The sequence below is a fragment of the Carassius gibelio genome, chromosome A11, assembly GCF_023724105.1.
Source record: "Carassius gibelio isolate Cgi1373 ecotype wild population from Czech Republic chromosome A11, carGib1.2-hapl.c, whole genome shotgun sequence".
Taxonomy (NCBI): domain Eukaryota; kingdom Metazoa; phylum Chordata; class Actinopteri; order Cypriniformes; family Cyprinidae; genus Carassius; species Carassius gibelio.
The window spans coordinates 15,958,012-15,983,382 of record NC_068381.1 but is presented as its reverse complement, the minus strand read 5'-3'; the positions used below and the strand labels follow the sequence as shown (position 1 = coordinate 15,983,382).

The 25,371-nt window shown below is 38.3% G+C and overlaps 2 protein-coding genes across 5 annotated transcripts; one reads left to right on the top strand and one right to left on the bottom strand.

Moving 5' to 3' along the window:
- Positions 1–20: 20 nt before the first annotated feature.
- Positions 21–3,399, top strand: LOC128022459 (lengsin-like). Of its 2 annotated transcripts, none has more exons than XM_052610075.1 (4): positions 21–193; positions 387–1,014; positions 1,110–1,276; positions 2,080–3,399. In XM_052610075.1, the coding sequence occupies exons 1-4, from the start codon at positions 164–166 to the stop codon at positions 3,262–3,264; spliced, it is 2,010 nt and encodes a 669-aa protein (XP_052466035.1). In that variant the 5' UTR covers positions 21–163; the 3' UTR covers positions 3,265–3,399. The 2 variants fall into 2 exon arrangements, with proteins under 2 accessions (XP_052466035.1, XP_052466036.1); XM_052610076.1 differs by having other exon boundaries at positions 314–1,014.
- An 895-nt stretch (positions 3,400–4,294) lies between these two features.
- On the bottom strand, positions 4,295–24,564 carry LOC128022458 (myomesin-2-like). 3 transcript variants are annotated; one of them, XM_052610071.1, is made up of 39 exons: positions 24,453–24,564; positions 23,483–23,585; positions 21,755–21,847; positions 21,442–21,577; positions 21,128–21,282; positions 20,739–20,831; positions 19,119–19,207; positions 19,000–19,041; positions 17,393–17,557; positions 17,156–17,317; positions 16,342–16,483; positions 15,920–16,113; positions 15,361–15,417; positions 14,275–14,402; positions 13,807–13,990; positions 13,631–13,648; positions 13,183–13,357; positions 12,946–13,067; positions 12,295–12,312; positions 11,816–12,003; positions 11,566–11,692; positions 11,268–11,446; positions 11,041–11,155; positions 10,638–10,797; positions 10,173–10,279; positions 10,052–10,096; positions 9,803–9,939; positions 9,487–9,631; positions 9,345–9,404; positions 9,154–9,221; positions 8,955–9,068; positions 8,716–8,803; positions 8,178–8,216; positions 7,969–8,074; positions 6,007–6,170; positions 5,787–5,823; positions 5,653–5,675; positions 5,431–5,486; positions 4,295–5,266 (listed from the first exon to the last, which is right to left on the bottom strand). In XM_052610071.1, exons 2-39 carry the CDS (start codon positions 23,560–23,562, stop codon positions 4,751–4,753), a joined length of 4,527 nt encoding a protein of 1,508 aa, XP_052466031.1. In that variant the 5' UTR covers positions 23,563–23,585; positions 24,453–24,564; the 3' UTR covers positions 4,295–4,750. The 3 variants fall into 3 exon arrangements, with proteins under 3 accessions (XP_052466031.1, XP_052466032.1, XP_052466033.1); XM_052610072.1 differs by lacking the exons at positions 12,295–12,312; positions 13,631–13,648; positions 13,807–13,990; positions 14,275–14,402; positions 15,361–15,417 and having other exon boundaries at positions 24,453–24,563; XM_052610073.1 differs by lacking the exons at positions 12,295–12,312; positions 13,631–13,648; positions 13,807–13,990; ... (1 more) ...; positions 15,361–15,417; positions 23,483–23,585 and having other exon boundaries at positions 24,453–24,553.
- Positions 24,565–25,371: the final 807 nt, after the last annotated feature.

Below are 25,371 nucleotides of genomic sequence, written 5' to 3'. Positions count from 1 at the left end.
TAGGAGAGAGGGACAGAACAGACTGGACGGTTCATACATTTGGTTGGGGTGAAAGGGAGCAGACTGCTTTGATTTAGACTCTGTTAGTCAGTTGTGTGAGCAACTTTGATTGGGGCATATGATTATGGGTTTCCAAACAGTCTCATAAAAAACCCTGAGCATTATGCAGGACTCAGAGGAATCCAGAAATATGGTAAATCAATTTTTTTTAATTATTATTATGATTATTATATACCTTTATATATTTATTTATTTTTGAAACATGGTCAAATTGAATTTGTACAGTTAAAGTTATTTTGTATATTGTCTTTAGGATATTTTCAGTACTCCATGATTTTATGTTATTGTGAGTTCATTCTGAAAGGAATCAATTCAAAATTATTAAGGAAAAAATTCCAGACCAGATGGATGGAGTAAATATGAGTGCAGGAAAGAAGGGTGCAAATCCAAGAGAGAAGCGTCTTTCCTCCTCTGGCTGGGACAGAAAAGGGACGTCCGTACCCTTAGTGCCATCAAATGTACCAATTCCAGGCACCACAAACGAGCCCATCCTAATTTCCATCGGCCCTTCCCACCATTGTCCCTCTGTTTCTGGTGAGTCCCAGGAGCAGGGTCTCTCGAGAGAAGACAACTACAACAGGCATGGATGGAGAAGGGAAAATATGCAATACTACCAGTCAACTGGTGAGGGTGGCATCCCCAAACAAACAATGGATGAACTGAAAAGTGTGTTGCATGAGAGCTCCCTACGCAGTGCAAAAGAGCAAGATGAAAGAGGGAGCTACCCTCCAGGTCACAGAGTGGACTGTAATCCAGACCAGATGCCATCTAAGAGTTTCAGTACCTTCAAGCCCCTTTCAGAAGCGAGGAGAGCATCCAGACTAAGAGAAGGAAGTTCTGGCTGGGATTCAGCTGGGTCTTCGATGACCGATGGACCTCCCGGCAGGTCCTCTGGTATGAGTTCACCCACAGATGAGACATCCCATGGGGATGAAGCTGGCACATCACACTCAGGTAAGAAAGATGATTTACGGTTGACTCAATTTAACACATTTACGTTAACCTGCTCATCATTCATCTGTGTGTTTGTTACTGTATATTCCTAACAGAAAAGGAAAGTTCACAGGCACTCTCTTTTGCATCTCAAAGCTTCATTTCTGATGTTGAACACATAAAACAGCAAATTGCCCAAGAAAACATAAGCTTTGTTCGCTTTGAGGCCACTGATCTTCATGGCGTGTCCCGATCCAAGACAGTTCCTGCTCGATTTTTTCACGTAAATCTTTTTAAATGCCTCTTATAGATTCTGTACTGTAGCAAAGACTATAGAATACCCAAGACATGTCACTCGTATAGTTTTGAATGGGGAAAAATGCAACGCTCAATATGGCTGCTTAATCACAGAGCCAATCGCTAATCGGTAAAGTCAGCGGGTCACTGCAGTTGCTATTAGAAATCCCTGTTGCTATAGAAACAGTCAACGCTCTGAGACGTGTTCTTAAGACTGGGCATGCGCACTGGCTGATCTGGCCTGAGAAATAAGCTTTTTATAATGCTATTTTACCAAAAGTAACAACATATGACACAGTTGTTGTCAGATTTCTTTGGTAATTTCACATATGAAATTTAATCCTTAATTTAGTGAACAGTTTTGGAGAATTTGATGTTTCCCCATTCAAAGAGATAGGAGCTGCACTTGGATGCCCAAGAGGTGTTTCAAAGATGGCCACCGAGTGACATGACTTGTCTTAAAAAGACTTTGGCTGTAGTCAATATAATGATACAATTTTAAGGTGCTGTATTCAATGTTTTTGCATATATATTTACATACTTTGCATTGCAAATATCTTTTATACTGAGATGTATTTGTTGGGTGTGGAGAGAGGGGGTTTGTGGTTGACTCCATGGTTGAAGGTTGGTTTAATCTAGCAAGACATCTAACATTACTTAAAGCAGCTTTAATGTTAGTAATAAGTTGCTGATTGTTTAGTGTCCCTTGAAGTAATTGTAGTATTTTTGAAAATACAGGTAAAATGCAGAAAAACTACTTAACAACATTATCCATTATTGACACTACAGGAAAAAGCGGTATATGGCATCCCTATGCCAAGAAGCTACCTAGAGTTAACCCTAAGCCCCAAAGTCAATGAAGTTGATCATTCAAGTGCAGCCAACTTCAGCAGTGATGTCCTCCTGGTTGCAGATCTCTCTACGTTTCAGATCGTTCCCTGGGCGGACCAGACCGCGCGCCTTATCTGTGATCCCTGCACAATCACAGGAGTGCCATTGCGAACATCACCCCGCCTCATAGCCAAGCAGATGCTGGGCCAACTCCAGAGCATGGGATTCTCTCTCCACTCGTCCTTCACGTACGAGTGCTGCATCTTCGGAGCCCCTGAACGAGTGGGACCTAAAGCTGTGTTCTTCCCAGCCACCACGCTGTTGAGCAACTATGATCAACCCTTCCTGCAGCAACTAGTTAGAGGGATGTACTCCATGGGAGTTGACGTCGAAAGCTTCTCATCTGCAAATGGACCAGGACAGATGGAGATTTGCTTCAAACCGCGGTTTGGAATCGATGCTGCAGACAGTGCCTTCACCTTCCGCACAGGAATCAAAGAGATGGCCAGGAAGTTTGATTACATTGCCACCTTTTTTACAGATGACAGCATCCACAATTCTGGGTTACTCTCCCATAGCCTTTGGGATGCCAGTGGCAGAAGAAGCCTTTTCCACTCGGGCAATGGGGAACTTTCCGAAATTGGTAGAAAGTGGCTCTCGGGTCTTCTCCAGCACTCAGCTGCTCGGAGCTGCCTCTTGGCTCCAGGGATCGGCTGTCGAAACCAGCTTTCCAAAGGCAAGAATTCCAAGAATCATTTTTACGCAACATGCGGCTGCAATGACAACAGCTCCGCCTTCAACGTGAAGGTTCATGGTGGACGGGAGACTCACATCGATAACAAGCTGGGTTCAGCAATGGCCAACCCTTACATCGTGTTGGCAGCCACAATAGCAGCAGGACTGGACGGTATTAGATGGAATCTGAATGGAGAACACGTTCTAAGCAGAGCTCCAGCTAAGCAAAAACAGTTCCCGATCCCTGTTAAACTGGATGATGCTTTAGTAGCTCTGGCAGAGGACAATGTGATTCGTGGAGCACTGGGGGAGCCTTTTGTGCAGTATTTTATTGCCATGAAGCAAGTAGAGATGGAGACCCAAGAGCAGGATGCCGTCAGGAACAAGGGACTTGAGTATTTCATTTAACTTCTAAATTTGCTGAATGATTTAGTGTATTTGAACCCAAGAAAACTTATTCCATGACCTTTTGATTTGGTATTAAAGACAAATAATACCTTCCTTGCAAACAAGATTTAACAATAAAATCATACAACTGACTGATATCTGCTGCATTTCATTTACAGCATTAATTCGCCTAAATAGTGTAAACTTTAAAGTTAACAAACTTTTAAAGTAATAGTAATTTGTTTTTATGAATAATCTACTTTTTTTCATTCTTAAGCTTGGACCTAAAATATCAAGAGGAGACAACTGTTGACTCATGAAGTTGCATACGTCATGCTAGATGTTCCCTAAGTTTTGATTGAATAGCATTACAGCTGAATCAAAATTATTCATAAGAATCTGATCTAGCAGGCCTGTCCTGCAGAGTTCCAACTGCCTCAAACGCAATGCCTAGATATTTGTGGGAAGTTGTGGCCTAATGGTTAGAGAGTTGGACTAGTAATCCAAAGGTTGTAAGTTTGCGTCTTGGGTCGGCAGGAATTGTAGGTGAGGCGAGCAAATGTACAGTGCTCTCTCCCCCCTCGATACCACGACTGAGGTACCCTTGAGAAAGGCATTGAATGAGCATGTCTCCTTTATCAGACACACCCAAGGGGAAGTTGTGGCCTAGTGGTTAGAGAGATTGACTCCTAACCCTAGGGTTGTGGGTTTGAGTCTTGGTCCGGCAATACCATGACTTAGGTGCCTTTGAGCAAGGCACTGCTCCACAGGTGCCACAGCATAAATGGCTGCCAATTGCTCTGGGTGTGTGTTCACAGTTTGTGTGTGTGCACTTTGGATGGGTTAAATGCACAAAAGAGCACAAATTCGGAGTATGGGTCATGATACCTGGCTGTATGTCATGTCACAGGTAACCCATAAGTTAGCACAAACTGCTAAATTTGACCTTTATAGTAGCCCTGAACTAAACAGACTACAGTAATTTATAGATTGCCTGTATTATGTAAAACTGAATCAAATGACCTTTTGGGACATAAAAAAAGAGACAAAATTCAATTCAGACAACCAAAGATCCACTCCAGAGAGGAGACGGTTGATTTTTATTGGCACCAACAAGCATTTGGGAGGGGTACTGAACAAAAACAGATAAGACAGTGGTGGCCTTTCTGATGATTTTTGACAGGCCCAACAGCACTTCAGCAACTTTCTTATCACTTGGCTGCAAAAGCAATACATACAACACAATTTTCCTATTTTTGTTATATATCTTTTTTTTTTCTATTTCAGAGATGAAAACTGGTACCCTGGAGTCTGATCTTAAGGGACTCTTCCCCAAGATATTTTAGTGTACGTATATTTAACCTTGCAGTTGTACCAGTGACAGATCCTAATTTGTAGACTATTGCAGCAAAAACTAAAACAGATCATCTTCAGTTGATTTGAATTGAAAGACTATACATCAACTCTGTCAATACTAAACGAATCTTCAGATTTTATGGTTAACTAGTTACTTCTTAGTAGGGGTAGGGGATCTCATGGATCTTGGCGGGGTGGGGGATCTCATGGATCTGGGTGGGGTGGGGGATTTAGGCGCTGGAGTTGGAGTGGGTGATTTCACAGAGGGAGGTGGAGTAGGGGTTGGGGACTTAACGGAGGGTGTAGGAGTTTGAGGAGGTTGAGGAGTTTGAGGAGTCGGGGTCTTCGCAGACTGTGGAGCGGGTGTAGCTGGCTTGGGGGTCACGACGGGCTTGGCCATCTGTCCCAGTTTGGGCTCAGGGATGTCTCCACCTTGTTTGTAGACACTGACTGTGATCTCCACAAATTCACCTCCGTACTTGTTCCGTACATTGATGCTGTACTTTCCAGAATCTTCCACTTGCACATTATTGATAGTGAGGCTGGCGAATTTGCCGCCCTCAAAGGTGATCTTGTAGCGGTCGTCAGACACAACTTCCTGCTCATTCTTAAACCAGGTGACCTCTGGGGTGGGGTCACCCCACACTGTGCAAGTTAGACTCAGGCTCTGTAGATGTGAAAGGTCACAAAGTATGTGCAGATGAACTATGAATCAGTCATCAGTATAATATATGAACACTTTCTGACAACACAGTTCACTTGTTAGAAACTTGTTAATAGGAAATACGTAGTGTAGGTCTAGTGAACTTGGGAAAAGAAAAGATATACTACCTTCTTCTCCATAATGGTGACAACGTCTGGCAGGCCACCTACCACTCTACCACGGTCTACAGAGAGCAAATAGTTCATATATCACATCTGGACACTATTTACAACTTAAGTAAAAATCTAAAGAATTAATAGGTTTCTGTATAAAAAATTAAGCTGATTTTATAATAAATAGGTTGCTTCCGTTTGTAATATTGCATTTGAGCAGTTCTCAGAAATACTCACTCTTCTCAGCAAAGGCAGCAGCTCTGATGAAAGAAAGAGAGAAAATATCAGTGTGTGTGGGGTGTTTTACGAAGATCCTTAAGAAGAAAATAAGAGAAAATATGAATAAACTGAAGCAATGGAGATTCTCTTACTTCAGTCTTTGGAATTCTGCATAGGCATCGGTGTATGCTGTTGGAATGGAGGAACACATTGCAAGAAGTAAGTAACATTTTAACATAGCACCTGACAAATAAGTGTTTCCATGATTAAGAAAATTAGAAATAAGTGAGATGCCATTTTTAACCTATTTAATGTAGATTTTGTGTGCAAAATGCCGAGCTTATAGTGTTCAGCAGTCTAGCTTCCACTTGCCTTGTCCAGAAAGGTCAAAGGTGCGAGTGTGTGATTTCGTCCCATCATGAATCTCAATGGTATATTGACCCTTTTCCTTATCTGTGGGCTCACAGATCTGCATCCAGGCCATTTCAGACGTGCCTCCGATTCTCATCTTCTCCGAGGAGGAGATTTTACTCTCTCTAAAGCCAAAACATCCAAAAGAAAATCACTAACACTGGCTATAACCCACCAAATGCAACATGCATTTCTGTCAAATTCTGTTTTGATCTCAAGCTTATATTATCATATAACACATCATATAATTTCATTAGCACAGTCTGAACATATGGTTGTCTCTCTTCATGTGGATGTACAGTATTGTTCAAAATAATAGCAGTACAATGTGACTAACCAGAATAATCAAGGTTTTTCGTATATTTTTTTATTGCTACGTGGCAAACAAGTTACCAGTAGCTTCAGTAGATTCTCAGAAAACAAATGAGACCCAGCATTCATGATATGCACGCTCTTAAGGCTGTGCAATTGGGCAATTAGTTGAAAGGGGTGTGTTCAAAAAAATAGCAGTGTGGCATTCAATCACTGAGGTCATCAATTTTGTGAAGAAACAGGTGTGAATCAGGTGGCCCCTATTTAAGGATGAAGCCAACACTTGTTGAACATGCATTTGAAAGCTGAGGAAAATGGGTCGTTCAAGACATTGTTCAGAAGAACAGCGTACTTTGATTAAAAAGTTGATTAGAGAGGGGAAAACCTATAAAGAGGTGCAAAAAATGATAGGCTGTTCAGCTAAAATGATCTCCAATGCCTTAAAATGGAGAGCAAAACCAGAGAGACGTGGAAGAAAACGGAAGACAACCATCAAAATGGATAGAAGAATAACCAGAATGGCAAAGGCTCAGCCAATGATCACCTCCAGGATGATCAAAGACAGTCTGGAGTTACCTGTAAGTACTGTGACAGTTAGAAGACGTCTGTGTGAAGCTAATCTATTTTCAAGAATCCCCCGCAAAGTCCCTCTGTTAAAAAAAAGGGATGTGCAGAAGAGGTTACAATTTGCCAAAGAACACATCAACTGGCCTAAAGAGAAATGGAGGAACATTTTGTGGACTGATGAGAGTAAAATTGTTCTTTTTGGGTCCAAGGGCCACAGGCAGTTTGTGAGACGACCCCCAAACTCTGAATTCAAGCCACAGTACACAGTGAAGACAGTGAAGCATGGAGGTGCAAGCATCATGATATGGGCATGTTTCTCCTACTATGGTGTTGGGCCTATTTATCGCATACCAGGGATCATGGATCAGTTTGCATATGTTAAAATACTTGAAGAGGTCATGTTGCCCTATGCTGAAGAGGACATGCCCTTGAAATGGTTGTTTCAACAAGACAATGACCCAAAACACACTAGTAAACGGGCAAAGTCTTGGTTCCAAACCAACAAAATTAATGTTATGGAGTGGCCAGCCCAATCTCCAGACCTTAATCCAATTGAGAACTTGTGGGGTGATATCAAAAATGCTGTTTCTGAAGCAAAACCAAGAAATGTGAATGAATTGTGGAATGTTGTTAAAGAATCATGGAGTGGAATAACAGCTGAGAGGTGCCACAAGTTGGTTGACTCCATGCCACACAGATGTCAAGCAGTTTTAAAAAACTGTGGTCATACAACTTAATATTAGTTTAGTGATTCACAGGATTGCAAAATCCCAGAAAAAAAAAAATGTTTGTACAAAATAGTTTTGAGTTTGTACAGTCAAAGGTAGACACTGCTATTTTTTTGAACACACCCCTTTCAACTAATTGCCCAATTGCACAGCCTTAAGAGCGTGCATATCATGAATGCTGGGTCTTGTTTGTTTTCTGACAATCTACTGAACCTACTGGTAACTTGTTTGCCACGTAGCAATAAAAAATATACTAAAAACCTTGATTATTCTGGTTAGTCACATTGTACTGCTATTATTTTGAACAATACTGTACCTATGAAACCAGCTAGTTTTCATCTCTTCTGTGTAGTATTTCATGTAGCATTGCAGTCTAATGCCCTCCGGTGTGCACTGAAGAACCAGGTCAGAGGCAGAGGAACCTGCAACAAAACATTTAAACCGTAATAGTCATACTATTCTTAATTGGATTTAATCTAATCATTTCAGCCAGTTCATAAAATCAGAAGAGAGTAACCAACATACCAGCAATACTGGCGATTGCATTGATGATATCCTCAAACACTGACAAAAGAGAATAAAAAAAATCATAATCATGACAAATAGTGTTTACATCTATAAATACACTACTGTTTAAAAGTTTAGGGACACTTATGCTCACCAAGGTGGCATTTATTTGACCAAAAGTGAGGTAAAAACATTAATATTTTGAAATATTATCAACATTTTAAAGAACGGTTTCCTATTGGAATACATTTTTAAATTTAATTTATTCCTGCGATGAAAAAGCTGAATTTTACAGCATCATTACTCCAGTCTTCAGTGTCACATGAAATCAATCTAATATGCTGGTTTGCTGCTCAAGAAACATTATCATCAATGTTGAAAACAGTGGTGCTGCTTAATATTCCTTAATTATAAGTCTTTTGATCAATTTAATGTGTCAATGCTGAATAAAAGTATTAACTGCTTAAAAAAAATCTTCCTGACCCCAATCCTTTAAACAGTAATATGTATGTAACACAGTATACATACAGTAAATATATAATTCAGAGATGAGTACCTTTGCCAGAAATTTCATAGACAGAGGTGTCCTTTCCACGGTCATCACCCAGTACAGCTTTGTAAATTCCCTGGTCTTTCCTGGAAAACTGTTAGAACAAAAAAACAGCTACAATAAAAACGAAGTAATTACATATTCAGAACAACGAAGGTCTAAACTGTTTTTAGACTCTTTAAAAGATTAGCTGCATTTATGCGCTTGCTTTCTAAACTTGATCTCTGGAGTGCTGGTTGTCATACCATGGGGATTGGAAGAGAGCAAGATCCAGACATTGGGTTTGGTGGAACATCAGCAGTGATTCCTTCATCATCTTTAAACCAGGTAAATGTTGTCTCTTTCTTCACATTGGCCAGCTACAGAGTAAACATTGGTAAGGATAATGATATGAGACTCTGGTATCAATATTAAACAGTCCTTATATTGCTGGGTTGCGTTTACCTTGCAGACTAGCATCACTGTGCAGTCATCCGTCACATGGAAAGACAGGTACTCTGAGAAGTGAGGGCCTGGGATCACCAGAATAATGTAACTGATTAATAAATGAACACTGACCCCATACTACAAACACAATATGGAGAATATGGGGTACAAGTTTGGCATTTTTGTGGTATTTATGTTGCTTCACAAACCTTGTTTTCTGATGTGCTCTTTTCTCTGGAACTCAGCTTCCTTCAGAGCAACTTTGAATGCTAAGATTAGAAAAATACAAAGAACATGTGCTCACAGAGACTTCTGAACTTCTCCCAAAACTGCACACGGTTAAGCCCTTACCGTCTCCCACAAGAACCAGTGAGCTTTGGCTCTTGGCCTTGCCATCGTGGATCTGAATGGTGTAAGTGCCTTCATTGGCCTTGGTGAAGTGCTCAACAGTCATCTGGATGATTCCAGTAGAAACATCATGGCTGATTTTGTTACCCTAAACACACATTAAAATCATTTTTAAACAGTTTTATCAAGGCTTTTAACTGTGATTAACACATATTACAATAAATATAATTGTTTATTTTTTCCTAAATGTAAAAAAAATGGTTTAAAGGTTTTTGGGAAACATTGAGTGATATCATATGAGTGAAGTGCTGGTCTGTACCTCAGCACTCGTGATGGCTTTATCATTGACGATGAACCTGTAGTTGACAGAGGAGGACAACTTCATAGCCTGCACCCAGAAACGCACGTGACCCTTCTCCAGAATCTCATAGTTCAGCTCCGTCTTCAGTGGAACAACTGATCAAAAAGTAAAACGTAATGCATTTAAACACTGAATCATTCTTCGATGATCTAGATCCTCGTGAAATGGCAACCAAAATCATTCCTGAACAATCTACGGGACACTCACTGGGATGTTTGATGTTGTAGCTCAGCTCAAGCATTTTCTTGAGCTCTGTGAAAGAAAACAGGCATCATATTTATTGAACTTAAGTAAATAAAGAAAGAGATATTTAAACCCAATATCTGACCTTCGTCATTGACTGAGTAACTGGATGAAACTCCATCTGTATCGGTCACCGCGACAGAGTAGATGCCCAGATCCTCCTTCTCAGCATTTACAAATGTCAGCTTGGAGCTTGACAGAACACATTGCAGCTTGTAAATATATACCACTCTGCTACAGAACTTCAATATGCAATGATACTGTAGTAATATACACAACTTGGTCTCATGATTATTTGTAAGTATTTTTCAATTTGATAAACTGATTGCAATTTCGCATGAATATCGTTTGTGCATTTTTGTTCAATCTGTTGACGCTCCCCTTAGAGTTATATTTAGGGCTGGACCTTGGTGGTGGCTTTTAACCCACAAATGTTTGCATACGAGTCAGATTGTACGAATTCATAAAGAATCGCCAACGTCTATGGTACTTTTACATTTTCATGAGACTGGGTTGAATAAATGACAAAAGCCGCACAGATGAGACATACTGTCTTCCAGAGGAGGTGATAGAGACCCTGCTTGATTCATTGATTTCTTTGTAGGACTTTGACCATGTGAACTTCGAGGTCTCAGAAACATCACAAGCTTCAAAGTTCAAGAAAATGTCTCCAGTCTCATCATCCACACCACATACAATTTCCTTTGTACCTTAAAAAAAAAAAAAAGAACATCAAAAGTTGTATCTATCATACTCCACTTTTTGTCATACGATGAAAGGTGATCCCATTTGCTTCCACTGTAGGGAAAATAGCAGCATGGAGATCCCGCTAAACATCTTTTGTATTCCAATCAAGAAATAAATAAGATTTGGAACAAAACCTATATGCTGCATGTTAAAGAACGGTTGTTGATGAGTGCTTACAGTTAGTAATAATGCAGTATTGCAGTTACCTGGCAGTGCTTTAGCACATACAGGATCGGACACAACTGAAGCTTTTCCAACACCTTTAGCATTCACAGCCCGCACTCTGAACACATATGAAGTTCCAGTCTCTAGTCCAGACACCTACAGATCAGTGCATGAACTTATGAATATTTATTGCACTTATCATATCCATGTTTTTATCTTAATGTTGCCATTTTTCAGTTTTGAAACATAATGAGGGGTTTTGTGATACCTTTAGGTAACAATGCCCAACTGGCTCCGCATTCACGGCGACAAAATCTGATGAGCCCTTCTTAGCCATGTCCAAAAAGTAGCCAGTGATGGGACCAGCTCCGGCGTACACAGGAGGCTTCCACTGCACCAGGATGGAGCTATCACGCACCTCCCAGAAACTAATGTCATATGCTGGGCCTGATAACAAAGAGAGAAATTATGTATTTAGACAAGATGGTATTTTCCGCCGTGTAACCTCGTGACAGCAGCTATTGATGTTTAACTCAATGCAGTTTTTATATTTTCAGGGTACTGACCAGGTTCAGCCATTGTCCAGGCCTCGCAGGCAAAAGCTTTGCTGGGCTCAGATGGAAGGCCAACTCCAGCCAAGTTAGCAGCCTGAATCTTGAACTCGTAGAAAACTCCAGTGGTCAGATTCTCCACCTGGATCCAATCAAGAAAAAAAACACACAACAACTGTTTAAATTTGGAGTAGTTTTTTATTGCATCTGTAAAAATAATAGATTACACAGCAAATGTTCATATCTAAAGCTCTTGAATATGTACCGTGAAGGTCCTGTGGGCAGCCGGACTGGGGCTAACCTCCTTCCAGTCCACTGATTCTGCCTCGCGCTTGTCCAGGTAGTAAGACGTGATCTTAGAGCCGCCTGTGTTTTTGGGGCGTTTCCAGGCCAGGGTCATGGAGGATCCATCACAGTTCAGCAGACTGATGTCGTATGGGGCAGAGGGAGTAGCTGATCATGTGGGACAGAGCGAAAAAACATTCAGCAAGACGGATTAAGGTCCTGACGATCACAAACATTATGAGCAACTGGAGCCACTGTGGATCAAATAATAATTGACTGTGAAATTAGATTCTGTGATACTGATATAGTGATTGGTAACATACATCACAATGTACATACACAAGCAGCCAAGACTTTAAATGTGAAGAAAAGAAGTGATTTTATTAGGCTTGTGTGCAAATAACAGGCGTGGATCATGTGCTAAATCACTTTAGAAATGGGAATATATCACATACGTACCATACTCCACTGCCCCAACTGTATAAGATAACACAATGTTTATATGGCAACGACTTCACAACATGGAGCTTTATTGAAATGTTGAATGAGATTATATGTTATTTCGGAGTCGTCTAAATCTTTTTTCCATTTAAAATCAGTTTGACACCTACACACACACACACACACACACAAACACAAAGGTGAACTATGTCCTCTCTATTGATGGATATTTTTTGCATAGTGTTACATCTGCAACTGACAAGGTCTGTTTTTGCATGATAATACATCCACACTAATAGGTGTCAGTATAAACTATAAGACCACTGTTGTATTCAGGCCAGTAAATCACAAAAAAATATTATTGTACCTTTAAAATAATAATATTTTACTATATAATTGACCTTTTATTGGATACATCTGCATATTTTTGTATCTACAACTGACAATGTTTGATAATACATCCACACCAGTAGGTGTCAGTATAAACTACAAGACCACTGCTATATACAGGCCTATCAAACACACACACACACACACACACATTATTTAGTGTGACTTTAAATAAAAAATTAATCACCATTTATTTTAACTAATTGTCTGATCCTAGCTCCTCTTTCCTTTATAACCTTTGTAATACTGCTACAGGAGTCAGCGAAGTCGTATACGTACAAAGAGCAGCATCAATGAAGAGAGGAGCAGATTCCTGTGATTCTTCACTCAAACCGTAAGCATTCACAGCTTGCACACGGAACACGTAAGTGTCTCCAGGGACCAAACCATGGACCACAAACCTGACAAATGTAAATCCAGATAGTCAAGCACAACGTAAGCCTACTTCCAGAAACCAGTCAAAACCTTTCAAGCAATTCATAAAACTAAATCTGGACAGTTTTGTGTGCATTTTACCTGGTGTGCTTGTAAGGCCTGTGGTTACAAGGGAACCATTTCTTGGAGCCGACCAGAGATGCATCCACGTAATAACCCATGAGGTTGTTGGCGTGTTTCGGGGGCTCCCACTGCACAAAAGCAGAGGTTTTGGTGTTCCTGGAAGCAATCACCTGTCCTGGGGCAGAGGGGACACCTGCACAAACCAAACACACAATTAAAAAAAATTATTTTCACAGGTTTAGCTGGAAGTGGAAGTCTTCCTTGCTGAAAGTGAACATGTTATGGTGGATGAAGGTGGTCTGAGGTGGGACTAAAATGATAAAAGTGAGCCAAACAACAACGAAGTGTCTGAGTTCTTGTGGAGGGAGACAGCTTTTAAGATCGTACTGCTTGAAACTTTTGTTAGCGATCTAAGTGATTTCCCTTTTCGCAAAGCAGAAGGCTGTGGTAACATAAACATACATACCAATGTTCGAAACAACACCTGCAAAATACAGCATAGAAGAAGCATTTGTAGGATAAAAAAAAAAACTGAACAACAGCATTTGGGCTTTTTATTTAACACCGCTGTGCATCTGAGAGTTAAACAACCACAACAGCTGGACTGTTATGTTGCAGTTTGACAGTTTACAGCCTTCTTACCATAAGGGTCCACCTTCTGGATGGCTGCTGTGGGCTCTGACGGCTCACTTGAGCCATACTTGTTGACAGTGATTACACGGAAACGGTAAGATTTCTGGTCCTCCATATCATAAAGAGGGTAACGGGGAGATCGCAGCTGGACTGCAGTGTTGACTCTCTGCCAGATGTGACTGTCACCTACACACTAAGTCATGGAGAGTCACAGATGGCCATTATGAGGAGAGTTTCCCCTTAACAACCCAGGAGTTATGGGGAAAAACAACCTTTTTACTAGTACTGTAAAATTACATTACATTAATTGTGTATTACATTTAAATATTACATAAAAATACATTTATTTCTTGACTGTTGACGGTTAAATCTAACAGTTTATTTTTAAAACTATTGTGATTAAGAAATGTCTATTATTTATTCGATTTTTAGTATTATATCAGAAAAAAAATTACAGATAAAGAAGTGCACACACACCTTCTCAATGAGGTACCACACAGGCACCCGTCCACGAGGGCTAGGTGGTGTCCAGTTCAGAACAACGTATGTTTTGTTTATTTCTGTAGCATGCACATTGGTGGGTGGGTCTGGTATTGTTACATACACTAAACAGGAATAAATCAGATGTTTATTTATACAAAATAATACTTAAAAAAAAAAAAACATTAAAACATAATATGTACATATACACTCTCATTTGCAGTGTGTTAGTATCTTAGCTCTAATGTATTGAGACAACAAAGGGAAATATTTATATAAGACCATAAGTATTGTTTAAGAAAATAAATATTAGCCAAAAATTCATTTTGTCATATTTTGATAAAGAGAATTTTACATTTTAGACCGCACTGCAGGAGTTATAATAATAATAATAATTATTATTTAACTTTAACTTTATTTCATTGGATTCATTTAATCAAGGTGGATTTAATTAATTTGACAGATTATTTCACCCATTTATTTGCTGGCTAAATTCAATCTGAGGAACAGTTTTGGGTTAAATGTGGTGACGACAGTAAAAAGGTCTTGGAAAAATATTGGTTAGTTGATTAGTCAGTATACATTTAATATGAGACTTTAATTATTATCATTGCTACCATTTATTCATTGTTGCTCTTGTTGTCAGACCAGTCTGTGCAGCTGACATTACATACATTTGGGAAGTCATATAAACAACATGTTGATATTTCTTTTCTAATTTATCTGATATGCTGTTTACATGACCTCATATTAATTTGGTGATTACATATTAATATTACATGTTACACTTTTAAAAATGAATTTGTCACAACAAGTGATTAAAATAACAGGACAGATAGAAGACACTTTCCATTCATTTGAATCCTAACTTAAAATGTTGAAGTTGATGAAAAAACTGTGTGGATATGTCATGGTTTTAAAAACTCAAGGTTTATGTTAAACCTTTGCTAGATGGAGTGAATGAATGAAAAATGGACTGTTAAGTTGTAAGGTATTTTGACAGAAACAACATGCAGGTGGTTGGATTGAAAGGACGGAGAGAGATGATATTAATAGCTCGGTGAAAACTGAAATCGAGTGTACCTCCTTGTAGTTCCTCCTGTCGAATCGCAATGTCATATTTCCCTTCGATTTTAATCACTGTTTCAATACATAAACATAATACTTCATTTTCCCATCAGCTTGGGTGTTTCCGCTTGAACATTAAACACCGGTCTGTGTTTAAAACTATCATCACAGATGCCTTTAAGATACTGTGTACAATATATGAGTTTATTTATGTAGATGTGTGTTATTTGGCTTATAGCAACTTACTGTATGTTTTTCAAATGTGACACTAAATGCATATAATGAATTGCAAATTGCTAAAAAAATTAATTAACAAATATAGAAAGTCACATGATTATGAGATTGTCATTGTAAGTTCAGAGCAAATATAACAAGTATAAAGCGTAACGCTGCATGTTGCACACTTATCGTGACTGAAGGTTAATGTGTCTGGAGTTTAAAAAAAGCTACTTTTTGCTATTGATGTAAGCTCACTTTTTGCTTACTGTAACTGCTCTTTTAAATTACTGTATGTGGGTTATACTGGTCCTGATTTGGCACAAGATGTCTTTTTCTGCTGAGTTTGTAGTCCTACCTTCCACATCACTCTCCACTTCTGCAGCGGTCACTCCAGAAGACATCCTGGAGGGCAGACTGATGCCATCTTTGTTCACAGCCCTCACTCTGAAGTGATAGGACGCCCCCTCGGTCAGGCCGTGGACGGGCAGCTTACACACTTTGACAGGGGAGTCATTGCACTGGACCCAGTCTTTAGTTCCTGACTTACGTCTGCGAGATGCAAGATGTATGTAAGATCATTTAAAATATATCTGAAATTTCTTTCTTTTTTTTTCTTTTTTTTTGTGTGTGCATTAAACTCCTAATTATACTGTACATCTAAATAATAAAAATGCTAATAATTTATATTGAAATATTTATTTAAATTAATAAATTTACATTTAAATTATTTAAGAATTCCACTTATGGTGTATAATTTTATTTGTAGTGCAGGTTCACCTGTCCACGAAGTATCCAGTGATGGGAGCCTCATGGGTGGTGTTTGGAGGTTTCCAGGAGACCAGGATGTAATCTGCATTGACATCAAAGACTGCAACATCCATGGGGGCTCCAGGGGCCCCAGCCACTGTGGGAGTGGCATCTGTGCAACAAATGCATACAGTATTTTTAATGGATGTAATAAATAATTGAGAGTTTGCTCACACATTTTTTGAATACACTCTCAGGGCAACATGAACGTTTGTGAGTATGCGAAAGCATTGAAATATATTCCATATATTATTTCCACCACCTTCTGTATTCTCTCACAAAAAGTTCCTTGTGTTACCCTCAAAACTTTTTCGCGCAAGTGTAAAGTTTCTTGGGGAATGCAAAAGGGAGACATGATTATTTGCCAGAAAATTCAAAAGCATTTAAATATAAATTTTCTTCTGTCTCATATTTTTTCCATCTTCAGAACTTTTTGCATTCTCACACGAAAGTTTGGGGTTGCTCACAAAATGTTTGCATTCTCTCACAAGTTCTATGAGGGAACACAAAAGCGAGTGCAAAGTTTCTCAGGGGAATGCATAATCTAAACGCAGAAGAGTTTGTGAACAAAGGCAAAGGATCGAAATATAATTTTTTCCTCGCATCTCATATTATTTCATCCCCAGAACTTTTGCATTTGCTCCCTAAACTTTTGCATTCTCTTAAAAAAGTTGTCCACAAAGTTTCTGGGTGGACAAATTTTGATATAAATGGTCCTCGTATTTTGCGTCCCCTTGTTGTAGTGATGGTTAGATAACTCATGCATTTATCACTTCTTGTGTACCTTTAACAAACAGGTAAGCACTGTGTTCTGCAGTTCCATCCTTGGTCCAAATGCGAAGCGTGTAAAGACCCTCATCGTCCTTGTTCAGGTGAGGAAGAGTGAGCTTGGCGACCCCACCACCAACAGACATCTCAGCCCACCTGGATGGCATTAGCAAAGTATCTAAACACACAAATACAAAGTATTAGTATCAGTTTTTCAATGGTTCTAATCTGAATGAGAAACGCAGCATCTCACCATCTCTGTACCACATGGTCTCGGGTGGCAGGTTTGGCAGATCAGGCACCACCACCATGTTAGCCACCAGACTAACAGACTCTCCTTCGGTACCAAACGTCACCCCGAATGATTCCAGCAGGGTCACCTCGAGCTTACTGAGATGAATGCCGCTGAGCAGAGGAACTACAGGAAACACGACAGAAACTCAAGACCACCTGACGATCAGATATGCACCATAGCAACAAACCAGAACACTTGATATGCTTGTGCAAAACATGTTTACCTAATGTGTTCGTGAGATATAAATACATATTTATTTATGTGTTCATTATTTTAGCAAAATAAATTTCCATGACTGTTTTTCGTGATTATTAGATGTTTTAATTTTAGATACTACACTAAGATAAATTCTAACCTACATGAAATATGTAAAAGCTGCAGAAAATATCCACCATAGATATGTCCATGACTTTTAAATATTTTAAAATATTAGGACGATAAGTAAAATATATTTCAATCTTTTGTATTTGCTAATAATACTTTTGCGTTGCCCTGAAAAACTTTGCTTTCACTCGTAAAACTTTTGTAGTCCTTCCAAAAAGTGATTATTGGATAGTTTTGCGTTCCCTCAAAAATTGATTATTGGATAAAATGATTATTGGATAGTTTTGCGTTCCCTCAAAAAGTGATTATTGGATAGTTTTGCATTCCCTCAAAAAGTAATTATTGGATAAAGTGATTATTGGATAGTTTTGCGTTCCCTCAAAAAGTAATTATTGGATAAAGTGATTATTGGATAGTTTTGCGTTCCCTCAAAAAGTGATTATTGGATAGTTTTGCGTTCCCTCAAAAAGTGATTATTGGATAGTTTTGCGTTCCCTCAAAAAGTGATTATTGGATAGTTTTGCGTTCCCTCAAAAAGTGATTATTGGATAAAGTGATTATTGGATATTTTAATTATAAAGATTGCACTCACAATGATCAGTTCCTGACATATATTAAATATTTGAAAGCTGCAAAAATAAAAACATAAATATTTCCTAAAATTACTATCATCTTATAAATATTTGAAATACTTTGAAATATTTTAAGGTTTTAGTCATTTTTAGTACTATGATTAATCATAATTACAACTCATATTACAAAAAGTAATATGTATTTAATATATATTTAATTGTATTTATATTTTGTTTGTTTGTTTATTTTAACATTTATTTATGTTTTTATCAAATAAACATCATTTACTTAAATTGCCAAGAAATAAACTTAATCTCTGTTATTATCAGCCCATTGTCTTCACGTGTCATATTGATTACATTTCATATTAAATTTCACATAACAAAAGCAAGTTGTTCTGTTTATATAATTGTCCACAACTCAGTTCTTCCAGATATTATGAGAATAACAATAACTATGAATGCGTGTTGTTTGTATATTCTGCTCTAGGAGGTGTTTACCACACTGCCTTCTGTTTACAGGGACAAATGAACCCTGGGAAAAAATGTGACATTGTTTCCATGTCTTATCAAGCCTCTCTGCCTGGAACAGAACAGATATTTATGGCTCATGATCTCAAGTAAGGATCTTCAGACCTGGACGTCAGCCAAACACAAGCTCCATCTCACCTTGTCCTGGCAGATGGGAGAGCTCTCCTGCCCCTGGTGGCCCTACATGGAAAGACAAGCAAGGTACATTACTAAAAGGCCACTGAAAGATATGAGAAATGAGAAAAAGACACACTCACTCCTGACACAGACAGTAGCCTTGGAGGTGGCCTTTCCATGTGGATTGGTTGCCACAGCACTGTATATTCCAGAATCAGTAACTGCACATCTGCAATCAAACAACACTATTTCACAATGTGAATAAACGGCCTGAAAGCAAGTGTTATAGCCAGAAATATAAAGACTTATCTTCAGTGCATTTCAAAACATCCTGCATATTATAGATTTTATTGGCCATATGGGACATATGCATTAAATATCAGATTAGTTCACCAAATTTAAAATAATCATCATTTACTCATGTTGTTTCAAATGTATGTCATTACTTTCTTCCATTGAAAACAAAAGACAATTTTTATATTTTGAAGAACGCTGGCAACCAGACCATTTCGGTGACCGTTGATTTCCATTGTGATGTGAAGACGTCTAAATGGTTTTTAACAGGACTTTCTTTTTGGGGGTGAATTAGCTAGCCACTGAATGAGCAATGTCATAAACAAAAGACACTCACAATTATCATTACAGATTATATTCTATATCAAATAACGTTACAAAATAAAGGTGAAGGGAATTTTCTAAATTGGAATGTTCAAAGAAACAGCAACGTTTTGAAAACAATACAGAGTCAGTTTTTTTTTTACACTTTTTGGATTAATTATCTTACAGTTGTCTGTGCATATTATAATGGGAAAGAAGACAAAACGTGTTTCATTGTCCGCTGGTGCTCATATGGGTAGTTAACAGGGTGGAAACATGCTCTCTATGTTCCTCACATTTCTTTCAAAATCCATTTGGTATGAGTGGACAGACTTTGCATCCAGAACTTGATCTCACATGACAGCAGTGTGTTGGTCTCTGTCCTTGAAGGAGTGAGAATAGAGCACCGAAATTTGACCTTCAGTCCCTGAGGACTATTTTAGAGCCACTCCTTTTCCTTTGCAATGCATAAGACATGTTTGCCCTAACCAATACTCCATTTTTTCCCCTGTATTTGCGTTATTCAATGTCTCTCTGAGAGTAGTAAAATATGCAACAAGCTTTCCTGAGAATGAATGAGTGTGACTGCGATGGCCAGTGATCTCTGAGAGGCGCTACTGTAACGGCGGCGTCGAGGCTTCACGCGCGTCAGACATTCCAGGATCAAATGACGCACGGCTAAGTTGAGCTGGACCAACAGCTGAGACTTCTTCAAGATGAACCTCACTATGACTAAATTGGAAAGAGTCGCTCTCACAAGTGCTTCATTCACTTTCCCAGGCCATTACAAACAAAAAAACGGTGAGTTGCCCTCACAAAAAGGACCATAAAAGTAGTCATTGTTTGTAAGCTACATCAATCCATGTAAATGAAATTGAAACAATGTGGCCTTGAAAAATTGCCTTCACAGCTGGGGTCACCATTCATACTCTAATTTAAATTTATGGTAAATCTATTTCAGATATTTGCGGAGAGTCAACCTGTCAGCTGTCATTGACAAAACACCTGAAATAAATGCAATGAAATACCACTGAAGGAATACAATACAAACTAGATAACATAAAAAGCAACCCAAAACGCCCTTATGAAAATGGAGTTTCTTTCGTTTAAAAAAGAAAACTATTAGAGGCCTAACTGTAAACTGAGGGTGTGTGAGGTTATACCTGCTAATAATCAGACTGTGAACCCCATACTTGTTCTCAATTTTGTACTTTCCAGGAGCGCTCAAGGGTTCAATGGCAACATTATTCCTATACCTGCCAATACAGAGAAATACAGTTCAGTTCAGCTTAGTTTGAACCACATTAGTGAAAAAGAAAAGAAAAAACACACACAAACGCTGAGAAAAAATATATGCACGTGACAGTTCATTCAAGCATGGCTTTCCAAACAATTTACAATGTATTATGAATAAAGTCTGAAGATCCCAATGCTTTTGTTTCAAATATTCAAATGATATTACAGGTTACGCTGTTGAAGTTTAAGTCAAGGCAAGAAAACATTACCAAAAGCAGATTCTGTGAAGGTTTTGAATATAAAATTGAATCCAAACCATTTGACAATAGGGTTGGGTTTGCCGGACACAGTGCAGAACAGCTTGACCGGAGTCTTCTCCCACACGGTGTGAGATCTCAGACTGACCAGGAAGTCCGGTGCTGTGGGAACCTCAGCAGGAAAATCCGTCCTCAAAGGCATCATTCCCCTCACCTGTTATAATAGAGGAAAGACGGAGTGAAGTGTCCAAGCTAAGCGCTCTGCTTTTCACTTTCATCGTTCAAAATATCTTCTAAATAAGTCTAGACGAGGGTGAGTAAATGATGACAAAACTTTCGTGTATTTTGGAGAGATGTTTAAGATGACGTTTACCTCCCTAGTGATCTCAATGTTGTCTACTTGCTCCTTTGTGGCCACTTTCATCCTGTGCAGCTCGTGCTGCAGCTGAACCAGATCTCTTCCGAAGTGAGCCGCCATTCTCTGATACTCCTGCATGCCTTCAGGAGCCCTGAGCGTGCACAAATTCAAATGCACATGTCAAACTGCACAGAATTAGTCTCAGGAGTACAGTGACACTATCATTTTTGTCATCTGTAAATATGGAAGCGGGCTTCAGGTTTTCTCTTGCACACTCTTTAAATAGCCTTCTGAACTGTAATAGATGCAGGAGCCAATGAAATCTCACCTCTCCCTGAAGGTTGGCACTGTGTAGGCTTGCTCCGCCATAGCCTCTGTGGCCTGGACCTGCTCCTTCTTCACTACCTGAGAGCTTGATTTCCTGCCACACACATCAGAACAGCATTTGAGTCATGTTTCGATCATGTGACAGACAGCAGGTGCGAGCAGTTGTACTGTTGTGTGAAGGTCCGAATTTTACACTGCATTTATTATAGCAGTAAACAGTATATTGTGTATTTACTAAACAGTAGCATTATTCCTAACATGCTTTTATTTTTAAGTGTTAACTGTGTCTTAGTTCTACAAATTAAATTCAGTTTTGTACTAGATTAACCCTTGCATAATATACATATAATATAATATAAATGAAATTAAAAGCCACTTATAAGTGTACTTAAAGCAAGTACACATTTATAAAATTGTAATACTTTGTAATAATGTCAAATTACAAGTTTACCATTAAAGTACATTTTCATTTATTACGTTTTGATCATCTTTTTTTTGCTTTAAAATATATTTATAGCACTCAATTATAATTTTAGCTGTAGTGTGTCATTTGATGTTACATTTGTAAATGTAAATATAAATGTACTAGATTGCAAATAAAATGTTAAATTAGAAACATTTTTAAATACATGACATACAAGTTTCAATAGAAATTATATTAAGGTATAATTTAGTTTACCATGAATGCTTGTCGGTACATTCAGCTGTACACTTTAACCATATTTAAAAGACACAATTAATTATGAAATTACATATCAAGGTGCCTTAACTAAGCGGGTCCAAAAAAAATAAAAATAAAAAAAATCACTACTTTCCAACTGTATTTGATATCATTTTAAAACTATAACACATTTTAATTTAATAATATTCATTTAAGTGTCAGGAAACATTAAATGAAGTTTGCTTTTACAATAATAATATTCATTTAAAGTATACTATTCCCATAACAGGTCCTCTTTTAAAATGTGTTCATGTGGACAAGTAAGTTCTTTGTTCGTCCTCGTTTGTTAGTCGCTTGGGATAAAAGCATCTGCTGAATCCATAAATGCAGAAGTAAATGAACAGATAACAGGAAATGCTAAATTAATGCAGCATGTTTCATTCCACAGCGCTAGCAATGCTTTACAAAACCTGAAAATAAAATGAGCAGTGACTTTGACTGTGTCTGTCGAAGAAGTTTGATTACAAATATGATTAAAATGGTGAATAATTGGCCATGAATCAGTTTTTTTAAAGTATGCTTACAGGTTGATTTTTGAGGGCCAAATTAATAAGAGCAACAGAATCTGTTCTGTAATCTATAGTAAGATTCGGTAAAAGCTGATTTATTCATGCGTGTTAACTTAAACACAACAGACCCAACATTGAAGCAAATCTGACACTTCGCCCCAAAATGTCAAAACAAACCACTTTTTTTCTTGACAGCCGAAAAGCTTCCATGCGCCATGCTTCATATTTTCCTACTGTATGCACAGAGATCTTTCCCCCTTCCTCACTACTGATGTATGACATAATGTAGAGTCTGTTTACAGCACACACTAGCTTTGCTTTCAAGTCACTTGACCTCTGGGTCTCTTATGAAGCAACAAAGAGAGGCGTATTAGTGTAAGCGATCGCTGCTGTGCGTTTAGGGACAGATCTTCTGGCCCGCTGAAGCCTCAGAGCCAAACTCACACCAAGGCTCTCCATATGCTCGGCCAATCAAATTCAATTCAGCCACATCCCATACCTTGAATGCTGGACAACATGTTTTGAGCTTTGATGTTGTGTTTGCTCCTGCCGATAAAGTGTAACGGCCCTCGCAGGCATGTCGGGAACACTCTGGAAAAGACCTTTGACCACACCAAAACTCATTGTGCAATCTCAATCACCTCTAAAATGGTTTATACTGGACAAAATCTACAATTAAAAATGGTAATTATGAATATGGCACATATAGTGCTACTATTGTTGGTATTACGTATTAAGTAATATTGGTTGATCGCGGTTAGCATGATGTAATACACAAATGGTTTGATAAATCAAATGATTTAGACCTATAATACAATAAATTGGCTTATAAACGTACACACACTCCTTGATAAAGACCAAAACTGAATATTGCATGCCGCAAATTAATCAATTTAACTGAGTACATTTGTACTTTAGCTACTGGTTGTTGTAAACTAGCAGCAAAACTGTCTCTCCTCACATTCCAGCCCATCAGCAGCTCCACGAGCTCAAGTGCATCACATTACACGCAGAAAGTGAAAAGCTGACCTTAGAATAACTGGCACAACTGACGGACACAAACACACAAACATCTCAAAAATCTGAGCAAAATCCCTTAAGATTTGACCTTTGACCCATACATAATGTGACTTACTGCGCTGGCGATAAGGTCTTGTGTAGAAACAAACCAACAAATGAAATAATTTGTGCAGTTCAGCATTAAACGAACTCTAAAAAAAAAAGTACTTAAGAGTAGAACACAACCTATTAGAAAACTGAGTTTTGGCACCAAAACACCCAAAGCCAAAAGTCTAGAATCACTTCAGCTCTAGACACTAGAATCTTTCAATGTTCAATAATATCTTATGATTAAAATAATCAATTGAAATCATATATGTGGAATGCGCCCACTACGATCAACTGGGAAGTGCATGTCCGTGTCCAAATACATATGTGTTAACAGATTAATAAAATAAAGCTGCACTTACCCCAAGAGAAAAGACGAGCTTTGAGTGTTGGAAGAGCAGCCTGAGAGCAGTTGGAAAGCTCCTGCTGATGGAACAAAAATAATGCACTCACTTAGGGAATGCCTTCACTCAGCCGCCCCATGTAAGGACACTCTTAAGACTATATATAGCATTTACCTCAATTTTCAGACCATTTTACCGGCTGAAAGAGGACAAGACAACACATTTAGTTCAACAGGGGAAAATGTTCCTTTTTTCATTTATTTCATGACTCTTGAGAGACACAAATAGAGTCAAATTGGATTTTACCCGAATCCACAACCTCAGAGGGATCAGCGTTGGGAATCTGTAGCCTTGTTTAAGTTCTCACTGACTTCCAAAAGAGAGAAACACATTTTGTACAACGATGGCAACTTTGGGATTCGGCACAATTTTGAAAGATGCTTCAGTTTGTAAATATTTGAAAAAGCAATGGGTTGATGTCAAGACAAGTATTTTTTAATCATTCTTTTAAATAAAAACGACTTCAAAAAGGATGCTGAAGTCGGCATCTTAGGAGCCCTTTTTAGGGTTTTCATCTACTCTCCCTCCCCTGACCTACAGTTGCCAACATCTATTTTTAACAGGAGATAAAACAGAGAGAGAGAGAGAGAGAGAGAGTGTGTAATTGACACCCTGTAGTTACAGTACTGCTGCATAAGTCATTAACTAATCAATACTGTCTGTCAAACCAGGCCCTACAGATGTAGAGCAAGAACAGGACAAATATAAAAGTGAAAATACATTTAATGGATAAATGAATCTCATAAATAAAACTAATAAAATAAATGAAACATGCATAAATGGGATATTTAATGTGTAAAATGTATTTAATAAATTATTTAAATTAAATTAAATAAAAACAACTCATGGATGTAAAATAAAATAAGTAAAAATACAA

What these genes read in the sequence shown, in the direction of transcription:
- LOC128022458 (XM_052610071.1), bottom strand. Translation starts at nt 23,562, where the DNA reads ATGCCTGCGAGGGCCGTTACACTTTATCGGCAGGAGCAAACACAACAT. An exon ending in GGCTACTGTCTGTGTCAGGA is followed by an intron (nt 19,042 to 19,118) that starts GTGAGTGTGTCT and finishes CTTTCCATGTAG; the next exon opens with GGCCACCAGGGGCAGGAGAG. An exon ending in AAAACTAGCTGGTTTCATAG is followed by an intron (nt 6,171 to 7,968) that starts GTACAGTATTGT and finishes TTTTGGCTTTAG; the next exon opens with AGAGAGTAAAATCTCCTCCT.
- LOC128022459 (XM_052610075.1), top strand. Translation starts at nt 164, where the DNA reads ATGCAGGACTCAGAGGAATCCAGAAATATG. An exon ending in CAGAGGAATCCAGAAATATG is followed by an intron (nt 194 to 386) that starts GTAAATCAATTT and finishes AAAATTATTAAG; the next exon opens with GAAAAAATTCCAGACCAGAT. An exon ending in TTCCTGCTCGATTTTTTCAC is followed by an intron (nt 1,277 to 2,079) that starts GTAAATCTTTTT and finishes TTGACACTACAG; the next exon opens with GAAAAAGCGGTATATGGCAT.